Source organism: Rutilus rutilus, assembly GCF_951802725.1.
Source record: "Rutilus rutilus genome assembly, chromosome: 10".
In the NCBI taxonomy this organism is placed as follows: domain Eukaryota; kingdom Metazoa; phylum Chordata; class Actinopteri; order Cypriniformes; family Leuciscidae; genus Rutilus; species Rutilus rutilus.
In genome coordinates, this window is record NC_140215.1 from 40,841,606 (window position 1) to 40,854,151 (window position 12,546).

At 40.1% G+C, this 12,546-nt stretch overlaps 1 protein-coding gene across 1 annotated transcript; it reads right to left on the reverse strand.

The window, feature by feature from the left end:
• Positions 1–1,564: 1,564 nt before the first annotated feature.
• LOC311298314 (E3 ubiquitin/ISG15 ligase TRIM25-like) lies at positions 1,565–9,483 on the reverse strand. The gene is made up of 6 exons (XM_084421125.1): positions 8,853–9,483; positions 4,697–4,792; positions 4,376–4,609; positions 2,964–3,123; positions 2,766–2,813; positions 1,565–2,526 (listed from the first exon to the last, which is right to left on the reverse strand). Exons 1-6 carry the CDS (start codon positions 9,429–9,431, stop codon positions 1,979–1,981), a joined length of 1,665 nt encoding a protein of 554 aa, XP_084277251.1. The 5' UTR covers positions 9,432–9,483; the 3' UTR covers positions 1,565–1,978.
• Between the last annotated feature and the right edge of the window lie 3,063 nt (positions 9,484–12,546).

Sequence of the window (12,546 nt, forward strand, 5' to 3'; positions counted from 1 at the left end):
GAGTTGATATTTAACAGTGGTGTTTTTTTCGCTGGTAGTTTCTCTGTAATTGCATACTAATCACCTTAAGTAATTACACACTAAAATATTATAATTTACCATATGCTTACCAGGTAAATACTTAGTAGTTAGTTTGTAGTTTCTCTGCATTTACATACTTGTTACCTGTGGTAATGACCAATAACCAACTATAACTTACCATGTATTTACCAGGTAAATACCTAGTAATTAGGGGACTGTAAAAGAAAGGGTTACCCAAATACTCCCCACTGTAAGCCCACTGGAGGCAAGTTTGAAGTGAGAAATCAAGTGGAGCTTTATTCCCAAAATGTGATCAAACATAAAACAAAAGCATTGCATGAACTCAAGACAAAACCAAGAACATTGACATGGTGCTCATCAACAGTGGTTACAGGTAAGACTACTTGACAAAGACAGATGGCAAACATGAGGACTTAAATACACAAGACTAATGACTAGACATGGGACACCTGTGAAGAATGAAACAATGAACCAATGACAACATGACAACACCGAACACATGGCAGGATCACATGACTAGAACAGAGGATCACATGACAGACATGAAACAAAACCAAAACGTGACACTGACATTTGCTTCTTCTGTTTCAGTCTTTGCTTAAGTGTCCTTCCACTAAGTATCCAAAGCTAAATCCATTCTTTCTTAGAAAGTCTAATTTGTCTTTATATGTCTTATCACCAAACTGATAACATCGCTCCAAGGTTTGGCCTTTCTCACAGAACGCACAAGGTTAAGTGAAAGCACTGGTAACTGGTGCTCTGTTGTTCTTCATCATTGTCAAGTCTTTTTGAGTTTCACCAGCCTGTTTGACATCAGTTGCAAAACTGCTACTTCTTTTTCCTTCTCTTCTCAGCTTGGTTCCTTGAAGACTTGGTGGTGTGTTTTTCATCATCTGCCAAAGCATCCAAATCTCCAAAAGTGGGTTTGATATTACCTTTGCTTGGCGATCAACAAACTCCACCGACTGAATGAACTTGGCTCTTCTTCTGCTGTGCTCCTCACACTCGTAAGCATGGGCTCTCCATCTTTCACTCAACTTGTAGGGCAGCTTTGAGATAATAATCCTCATGTTGGTAGGATTTTCCAACTAAGTAACCGACCACTTTTCCAACCATATTCAATGTCCTCCATTACTTTGCGCCAAGTGACCAGGAACAATGAAAATGCACTTCAAGATTTTCCATCCTGTAGGATATATTATGATAAACGGTCAAAAGCTTTGTGTTCTCCCTCTATGCGTCTGCACTTATTACATGTGTGTCAAACTCTTTTACATGCGCTACAAAATAGACGTCACTGAACATGCTCAAAATATAAATCGAAGAAATATATTCAACAGTAAATGAATAATTAACAAAAATAATTATTATACCAAATTTGTGTAATAAAAATATGAAAATATATATTTTGAAATGTGAAATATGGCTCTTACATCAACTATATTTAAATGTACACAACTAAGAACAGTGTGAAAAGACTTTCCTTTTTATATCTATCTGAATTATAGACAAAACAGGTTATATGTGACTTTTTGGAGGGCTTTTATTTTGGAATCAGACAGTCCTGACATTGTGTGAGTGATTTCTACTATCATTGTACTTTCATTCTGAAGTGAAATTGATGTTTGTAAACAGGTAATTTCCTTTTATTTAACTTTTTTCTTGAATGAGCAAAAAGGCAAAGAAATACACATTCTCTCATATGTACATATGCGCATATACATCCACATACATATTTACACAAGGCACACATAAGAGATAATGAGACAAAACAATATTGTTATTGAGTTTAGCAGGGAATATTATATCAGCTTCAAGATCACCACTTAACCATAATCTGAACATGTTATTAATGTAATAAAGAGAAAGAAAGAGACTTGATTTATCATGCAGCTCAAAGCATTATGGGTAGAATCTCTCTACAATCTATTCTGATTCACCAACACAGTTTCACTGATGATCCACTATAAACATTAAACCCAGGATAGAGCGGTTGAGTGAATGTGGTCTGGACTGTGTGGATGAGGCTCATCGTGTCAGAGATGCTGTAGAAGGACAGAGTTCCTGCACTGTGATCCACATACACTCCTATTCTACTGTGATCCACACACACTCCTGTTCTACTGCTGATGGGCTTTACAGGGAGTTTAGTCTGTATGTTATTGTGCCAGAATGAAAAACTGTTAGAAGAGCAGAACAAACTCCAGGACTGATCATTGCATCCAAACACACACTCATATCCCTTCCTGCTGATGCTTTTATATGACACTGATATACACACACCATTAATCCCACTCCACTCAATCTCCCAGTAACAGCGTCCACACACACTCTCTCTACACAACACCTGAGCATATCCATCAAATCTGTCCGGATGATCAGGATACGACTGGACTTTGCCAGTGTCAGTAATCACTCTGTTCCTCTCAGACAGATGGAGGTGTTTATTCACTGTTTTCAGATCCAGAGTGAGCTGATGGGAATCTGATGGAGATAAAACACATCAGATTTAGGAATTATGAATCTGTCTGATCTTTTAATGTATATGAACTCTTCATGTTCAATATATCATCAGTGTCTCAGTGCAGTTTACCAGATATCCTGAGCAAATCATCATTTACATGATCAACTCTAAAACTCTTCTGTCATGTTTTCTTTCACTTCTCCAGGAAGAACATGAACACACTCAGTGAGTTTTTCTGCTTGTTTTCTCAGTGACTTACATTGTAGGAAGTCGTTCCTGGTCCTGGGAACAATGTTGGAGAAAGTGACTGTGGAAATCAACAGACATGAAGAGTGTGATTATCATGTCAAGAGAAAATGATCCCTGCATCCGTTCCTAAGACATTTCTAATATGATCTTCTACATGATCTGAGATGATGGAGGATCATTTCTGAGAGCAGAATCTCCAGGACTTTACCTCTGTCAGAGATCTTCTTCAGCTCCTCTTTGCAGAAATCCTCCAGTTTGACTCTCAGCTGAAGGACAGATTCTCTCACGCCATCAAAAGAGGAGCGAGAACTGAAGAGATTGTCATTTACGTCTGTAGATTCAGGAGGAGCTGAGAGAGACTGGAAACTCTAGAGAAAACAGAAATCAAAGCTCATCACCTCCACACTTCATCAATAACCTGCTCTACTGTCAGATTTGTGCGGCTCTTGTTGATCTTTAGTAACTCTCCTCAATCCAGCACTTTCACAGCATCAGCTTCATTCTTCTCATAGTCATTATGTCACATTAGAGACACAAGTTCTAGCAAAATGAAGGTGAAGAAACGATACTGCTGTATTAAAGGAAATAATATAACATTTCTCATTTTATTCTATTTGTTCTTCATTTATTTTTCGTTGAATATATCGTGTGTCTAGAGATTGCCATTATCTAAAAACACACTGAATTCATTTTGACATGGAGTGAATACAGAGCGAGGTTTTTTATTAGTGATCGGCAGCGAGTGATGAGGAGAGCGAAATGATCAACTAGAAATCTCTATAGAAAATAAACTGGACAATCAATTTACTATAAATGAGTTTAGATTTGGATACTGTGAACTGGAACCTGTGAAACTTTCATTGCTAACAAACTACGCTGAACCACCGAACGCTAATGTTGTGCCTACAACCAATATGAGAGCAGAATAAATAATGAATGCACATCAGTTGGGAATCATTTCAATGTTCAGAAACAACCTATTTATATAATTTATGAAAAAGTATCATATCAGTACTTAAACATATAAGTTTTGAGAGTGTAAGTTTTGGGAAGGGGCAAAATGTTCAGAAACGGCCCTGGTCTCATTGTAGACTTGAGTAGATTCGCTCAGGAAAAGCGGTTCAAAATCCACGAGCAGATTGAACATTTATAACTTTTGAGCAGTTATTGACACTGAAATCCACAAGGACTCTTAGGACACGATCCCAAGGTCAGGTTTTGTGTGGTTTCAGTATGTTGAAGCATTGCTAATATACAGACTTCATGTTTAGGGTCTTCATGGTCAAATTCATCAACATGTTAAAGGCAAACAATTATGAAAATACTGTCAATTCTGTCAAGTTTGAAGATCATCTGATCCAACTTTGATGAATATTACTCAAATTGCTACCATGAAGTTCACTGATTTCACCATTATATAAGAAATCAGAAGGAAAAATGATGTAAAAAAGTTGAAATGTGAGTGGAGATTATCAGATGAGAGTCTGACTGATGATTATATAATAACCGAACACACAGATCAACACTTCAGTCAGCGGCTCATTCTGCTCTCATGAAATGTTTTTCTGAGAGTCTCTTGCTCAAGTCCACTATGATCCTGTTCTTCTGGATCTCTGTTACCTGCAGGAAATGTATGTGATCCTGTGTGTGTGAAAGCTGCTCCAGCTCAGCGTCTCTCCTCCTCAGATCATTGATCTCCTGCTCCAGTCGCTCCAGTCGTTCTTCAGCTCGACTCACTGCAGTCTTTTCCTGATCTCTGATCCGCTGTGTCGCCTCAGAGCGGCTTCTCTCAATGGAGCGGATGAGCTCAGTGAAGATCCTCTCACTGTCCTCCACTGCTGTGTGTGCAGAGCGCTGTTAGGACACACATCACAATCACACAGTGAGCTTCAGTGAGTCCTGACTGAGACTTCTCAAACTTCTCTTCTTCTCCAGACTCACCTTATGAGACTCTACAGCCTCTCTCAGCTGCTGAAGATCTTTCTCTCTCTGCTGGATCCTCTGCTGGAACGACCTCTGCGTCTCCTTCAGCTGCTTCTGCAGCACAAACCAATAACACAGATGGCACTTTATACTGTCACTATTTCATCATGTGAAGAGTTGAATCCAGTAACAGTAGTTCTCTCAGGACCACTACCGTCAAATAGGATTGACAATTAGCATACAGTTTGGATTGGCGGTATGGTTCCGTTCTGGGTGAGAACTACCTGCGCATCCATGCAGCCTAGCATGGATAAGAGCAGGGAGAGCAGCAATAATCCCCCTTAGGGTAAACAGAACAGAACCAACATGAAAGTTTGTAAACATGAAATATTTAATTCAAGATTTTAAAGTACAACATAATTTGAGAATTTATTCTGATTCAAAGGGGAATCAGAATGCCAAATCCTGACTGGGCGAGAGGAGGAGCTGGGGAGGGAGGAGGGTAATTAGCTCCTGAGAAACGCGATCGCTGCTGATAATACTGAAGGAGCTTATATATGTATATGGTGATAGGCGTCGTATTCCTATAGGTAGATGTGGATCAGCTGAGGGTCAGCTGATGCGAGTGTGGCGGACAGTAGGTTTATTACAAAAAGAGATTTAAGGAAGAGTCGACTACGCCACCCTGGTCACTAAACCAGAGAAGTATCCTAATGAGGACACACAGGTTCGGTGTTTCCCTTACACAGAAAATTGGAGACGTGGGGGGTATAAGAAAATACAAAAATATTCTTTATTGGACAAATGTAAAATATTAAAATATGCGGCAATTGGAATCAATCATCACTCCACACACATGCGCACACACACACAAACACACAATAACAATACAGACTTATCAGGACTTGTGATTACCGGAAGCAGGATGAGCTAGCGCCAAACTTCTCCACATCAGCAATGGTCGAGAAGCACAAACACGTGCACTACACTGCACCCTCACATCAACCAAGATCAATCCCTATAGGTTATAGACCACACACACACGGTGCATCAGGCCCCACCACCAAATTAGAGCAACTAGCTCTCCTGCTCCGGACTCACAGTGCCTGAAAGACAAGAAAAACGAATTACAACACAAGAAATAGTTTACAAGAATACTAATTTACAAGGCACAACCACAATACCCAATATCACAAAACAAAATATATGATCCACTCAAACCTGTAGTTATGGGTTTCAGTAAGGTTTTCAGTGCATTGGTTTACAGTCACCAGCCTGTCCCAGCTTCACATGCCGGCCAACACCAACAACCCTCTTTCCTCTGACAGGCTGAGGATCACTCACAAAATTATTAAGTAATGCAAATATTATTCACAAAAGGAATACAGGGCGAACCCATAAAAGATCAAAAACAAAATAAATGAAGTTAAATTGTCCCAATAATAAAGCAAACTAACTCAAAAATATATTGAATGCTGGGCGTGCTCACATGAGAGCCACTACTGGCCAGCAGGTTATTGAAATAAAACAATAAACAAAAGTAAAAGATATTGGGAACAAAACAGCAGCAATGAAAGTCCCAATCCGAGCAGCAGTCTTCACGTAGCCTACTTTTATAACGGCAGATTCATTCATTCACCTGCAAAAGCCCGTATGTGAACTAAAATATGCACCGTACTGGCTCATCATTATAATACAGTGATCACACATACCAACATGCGGCGATCGCGTCATTCGTCCGGCAGCAACAGAGTGAGAACCAAATAATACCAAGGCGAGCTGAAATACACAGATACCCCATGACTAAAGATTACTCAAAATAAATACGACCACAAGAGCCAAAAAGACACTTACCAGAAAGCCAAACAGCAATACACCAGCGAGGATTATTGCAGTAGTATGACGTGCGTTTGTATACGGCAAACGGCGCGCGTTCACCAACCACTGTAAACACTCAGCTTGAACACGCGCTTCTCCACAAGCCGCACAGCACCTGACAAGAGTTACGTTGTTAACCGTTTAGCGTCCGGTAGGTTCGAGCAATAATAACCAGCTGCCGGCACACTCACCTCCAGCCAGAATGAAAACACAACGACTGCAAACACTCAGCACCACCTGTGCTTATCCACAAACCGCACGGCAACTCCAGCCAGGATGAACGCAGAGAAATGACGTGCCAGCCAAACAGCCACCTTGATATACCCGTATTGAGACGCTGATTACCTGCGGGCCTCTAGGGCGGAGTCAACACATGCAAACGAGGTGCTACCCAACAGCAGCACTTCACTACACGAGCTTGACTAACCTCTGGTTCACACAGGACGCCGAACGGAAAATCACGCGCGGTCCGGCGCCTGCCTGTTCACACTAGACGCGTATTCTCCGCGGCGGTCTACAAGCGCTTCTGCTCAGTTGTTGTTTATTCAGAGCTATTTTTTTACAACATGGGTAAGTAAATAACCTCATAAAATGAATACACCATGTTTCTGTAACCAAGAAGTTTGTACACTTCTTTTATTAATCCGTTGTCGAGACACACACGTGTTTAGTTAATACTCGCGGTATTTTAATTTGAAAATTGCTTATATTTTGACAACTGACCGGATGTCTCGTGTTTCTTGGTGTGACTTCCTGCCGGAATGGACGCGAATCACTCGCGGCTCGCGCAAAAAATAGACCAGACGCCGAAACTGGCGCTCCGCGTCTGGTGTGAACGACACCATAGGTTAACATGGGCGCCGAAAGGAAGCGGCCTCCGTTCCGCGCCGCTTCGGCGTCCGGTGTGAATGGGCCGTAACGTGACCTGCCAGAACTAACGCTACGCTTGATAATTAATGGCTGGAAGTTCAAACTCCTGAAGGAAGGTACCACCATTGTACATGAATTTACATTTAAACTGACTCAGATGTAAAGCTTCACAATTCTGCTGAAAAACAGACCTGCAGCTCTAAATAGTTTAAATGGAGTCAGATTTACTGAACAGAAACTCTTTGAGTCTGTCTCTGCATTTAACTTGCGTTTTTCTTGACAGATATATTTTGTCAAACAATGGGTGAATATTTTCCATTATTTTATGTTGCTTTATTAAAGGGGTCATGAAATGCATTGTTTTATCATTTTATAATGTTTCCTGGCGTGTGCACTTATAATGTTAGTATGATTTTGACATAAAAAAAATCATAATTTAGAAATAAAGGCATTTTTGCTACCCTGATTTTAGCCTCAGCGTAAGTCACTGATAAACTCAACGCTGTTTGATTGACAGTTCCAGCGATTATATAATTTATTCAGTTTAAATAACAGAATATTTTCATCCTACTAAGAGAAACTATGTGAAGCTGATTGTTTAGTCACTGGTTTGATTGACTGACACATAGAACATCTGACTGTACATGAATCATTACATCAGAAATCACTGGTCACAGATCAGGCATTAGAATGAACAGTTCACAACTTACATGTTGTGGCATTACTATCGAGTCCATATCTTAGAAGTGTGTTTGCAAAGCCTGTGCCGAAATTGCAAATAATTATCAAAGAATCCACAGTGAACTGTAGTGAATACAAATAAATAATGCTCAACTGAGACAACCACATTAATAACCACATTCCTAGCATTACGATCCTTTAGAAGATAATGTTGTTTTTAGTCGAGTGATCCTGCATCTTCTCTCCTCGTGATCTGATCTCTCTAATACGCCAGTGGACGGGGCCAAAGTTACGATGATGAAGTAGGCGTTGATTGTCTTCTGCAGAGGCGTCTTTAGTTGCACTAATACCTCATAAAGAGGCACATTCCACAACCAGTTGTTCACTGGGCTTGGTTACAATAAAAACTGTTTTTAGACTAACAAGGAAGTTTTCATTTCTTAAACAGGACATTCTTATAGCATGATGACGTCTTATAGGTGAAAAGCTCAAGGAAATTTGATTTCTCAGTTCATGACCCCTTTGAAGCCTGTTTTACTGAAGTTTGTGTTGATAAATGTTTACAGTGTATTTTCACCATATTTTCTGTTAAGTTAAATACGAAGCACAAATACGCTCAGCAGTGAAAGTCCACTTACAGCTTCTGTTCACTTCTGTGACGTCTGTAGTGTGAATGATGTTTCCTGATCATATGGTGCCAATATAAAGAGTGTCAACATTATTTCATCAATGTGTAGTTTCATACCTGTTTCTCTGTCCTCTGTGCTGCAGCTGATACAGTGTCGTGGTTTTTATGTTCGTCCATCAAACACAGCAAGCATATAAACTTCTGGTCAGTGCGACAGAAAACCTCAAGGAGTTTATCATGTGTTTGGCAGATCATCTCCTGCAGTCGTCCAGTGGCATCAGTCACTTTATGTGGCTTACGGGAGTGAAAATCCTCATGACGGTCAAAATGAGTTTGACAGTAAGACTCCAGACACAGCAGACAGGACTTGACAGCTTTGTGTTTTCTTCCAGTACAGACGTCACACTGCACATCTCCAGCTCCAGCGTAACAGTCAGCAGGAAGTTTAGTCTTCTTCAGTTTCTCCACCAGTTCAGCCAGCATGGTGTTTTTAGCTAAAGCAGGTCTTGGACTGAAGGTCTGTCTGCACTGAGGGCAGCTGTAGACTCTCATCTGATCCTCCTGATCCCAGAAGCCTGTAATACAGATCTTACAGTAACTGTGTCCACAGGGAATGGCCACTGGATCCTTCAGGAGATCCAGACACACTGGACACAGGAACTCATTCTGATCCACTGAAATTCTGGCTTCTGCCATTTTACTGCATGAGACACACAAACACACAACAGCTCAACTGCACTTCAGTTTCTCTTTCCCTGAACTCATGTGATTCCTGGTTCTGTGTTTCAGTGACGTGTGCAAAACAGGTTTATCTACAGGTCTGTGCAGCAGGTTCCTCATTCCTGGTCCTGGACAGCCTTATTCCTGTAGAGTTCAGTTTCAACCGTACTCCCACACACCTGGATTTTATTATAAATGCAAAAAACCTTTCTTAGTTGATTCAGGTTTGTTCAGTAACAGCTGGAATGAAACTCTATTTTGTCTCTCCAGGAAAAAGAGGAACCCTGTAAAGTCACAGATCATAAAACGTCCACTAGATGTCAGTCTCAGACAGTCACTCAAAACACTAAAAAGTTACTGAGAATCAGGAAGACTGCATCCTAATGACAAAACTTGTACGGCATTAAAAGTGTGTCCAGTTCCAGAGGTGAAAAGTGAGTAATTATAAATACTTCAGTTACACTACTAGTACACTAGTACATTTTCCATTTTTTTCTACTTTCTTGAGTATAATTAAATTAAATGGTGATACTTTTACTTTTACTTGAGTTGCATAAAAATAGAGCAACAGGGCGAGCTGGAGCTTTTTAAACTACTGGGGTGAAGCATAGATATCCATATAAGGCTAGATGTCTTACGGCGGAGTCTAGAACGGCATCACCGGCGGCCATCTTGTCACAGGCAGACTTTCTGGCGGGCTCTGTGGTACCTGATGTAAGGTGAGTGATCAGCACGAACACAAATACTCTTATCTCGCTGAAATCTTGACGGATTTACAAATGGTTTGGTTTCTTACAAACATTATTAACGTGGCTATAATTCCGAATGCTTGAACATTATTACATAATTATTCATATGTATGCAGTGTCATAACTACATCTCTGACGTTTATAACAATCCAAACCGTTTGAAAATCGGTAGAAAATTGAGCAAGTTATGGTTATTTAAAAAGTACATGCAGCATTAAAACACAATGTTACGAGTGAGCGAGCTGCCTGTGGCAAGATGGCCGCCACGTGCGGACGTCGACCTCCATTGGCCAGCAGCGCGCTGACAGGTCTAAAATGCTTCAGCCAATCGAAAATCGAAACCAATCGAAACTTCCAGTTCAGCTGGGGGGCGGGGCGTTCAAACCACACTTTGACATTCAATCACAGGCACTTCCTTTTTCGAATCGGTATATCGCTAATGTTACAATATTTTAGTGAATGTAAGTGAGCTATGTTGATATTCAGAGAAACAGAGCTGACGTGTAAACCAGGTGAAACATTGTGCCATGAATGAACTGGTTATAGGCTTTAAGTCCACAGATCAGCAACATTCACCATGTGTACTGTAGTAACACTAACTCTAACCATGGAAGTTTGGCAGGAATAGTCAAATGCTTTCAAGTACGTCACACATCTTTTTCCAGCTCTTCAAAACTCAAATATTATCATATTTAAATGTTATTTTTAATGTGATGACCAAAACATTATTTGTTCATCCTTCAAATATTACCCCCATTTTCAAGATGATTCAAGACCCACAAGTTTCAAGATGTAGGAAAACTCACACTTATTTTAACTATATATATATATATTAATACATATATATTTTTTATATATTTTTTTTAATTCATGGAAATTTCTCTGCCATTTCTTTCTTTTTGCTGTATCGAAAACTGCTGAACTTTTGAAACGAACGTGAATTTTGTGAACCGTTACACCCCTTATATATGTATCGAGTTCTGGGGGATGACGTAGTTACGTGACAGGAAACCGTGCGCACCGCCATTTTGGCAGCATTCGGCAGACTGGCAGACTGTTGTGGTGAAGGCGGCTAAACATGGTCGATAACTGTTGTGCACCAGGTTGCATTTAGCAACAACTGACTATGCATGTGATTGTCACTGTCATTGTCAATATGTATCTAGTAGGCTATCGATAATATATATTATGATGTAAATGTGCTATACAAGTAAAATTACCTTACTTACTAATAAAAGCTAGTATATACTGCAGAAAACAGAGAGTGATTGACAAAAAAATGACAAACTGTCATCAGTTGTGTATACATATACTCTTAATCTTCTACTTTTGTGTTTTCACCAGAGCATCAACCGATTGTCCCCAAGACAGCAACAAGGATCCTCCTGCAGACCAAACTCCCACCACAGAGCCTTTGAAGGAATCTACCCATGAAGAACCTGGAAATGATGTCCAGCCTGTTCTCCATGAGGATGATCCAGCAACTCCACCATGCAGCACTGAAACCTGTGGTAAACACGTCCAATCTCTTGAGCAAGAATGCCAAGCTCTGAGGACTGAAAATATGTTGTTGAAGGAAAAAATTATTAGGACTACACTGAATGAAATGAGCTTGCATAACGATGATAAAAGGCTTAATACTCTCACTGGTTTATCAACATATTCAATTCTCATGACAATTTTTCATATTGTGGCTCCTTTTCTCAAACTTAAATCTTGTTTAACATGTTTTCAGCAGTACATGTTAACTTTAATGAAGCTTAGAATGAACTTGGCTTTTTATTTTGGCATTGCCTCAACCACTGTTTCAAAGCTCTTCAAACACTGTATTAGTGTGATGCATTGTAGACTGGTGTCAAGTCTAGTGTTGTGGCCTGACAGAGAATACTTAAAAAAATCTCTTCCATATGCATTTCGAAACAATAGCTTTGAAAAGACAGTTTGCATTATAGATTGTTTTGAAATATTTCTAGAGAAACCCAGTAGATTGCTAGCCAGTGCTCAGTGTTACTCCTCATACAAATCACACCACACAATGAAATATTTAATTGCAATTTGCCGTCAAGGTTCCATTTGTTTCATTTCCACTGGATGGGGAGGTCGCACAAGTGATAAGTTCATCACAGAACAAAGTAACTTTTTTATCTCATTTGCTCCCAGGGGACGTAGTTTTAGCGGACAGAGGTTTCCTGGTTAAAGAGTCCATTCAGAGATGCCAAGCTGAATTAAAGATTCCAGCATTTACTCGTGGAAAGAAGCAGTTAGATCCTGTTGACTTGGAGAACACCAGATGTCTAGCCTCTCTTAGGATACACATAGAAAGAGTAATAGGAGTTCTCCGT

Coding starts and splice junctions, on each gene's coding strand:
- LOC311298314 (XM_084421125.1), bottom strand. CDS start 9,431: ATGGCAGAAGCCAGAATTTCAGTGGATCAGAATGAGTTCCTGTGTCCA. Junction 4,793..8,852: donor CACAGAGGACAGAGAAACAG/GTATGAAACTAC, acceptor TTTGTGCTGCAG/AAGCAGCTGAAGGAGACGCA. Junction 4,610..4,696: donor AGGCTGTAGAGTCTCATAAG/GTGAGTCTGGAG, acceptor GTGTCCTAACAG/CGCTCTGCACACACAGCAGT.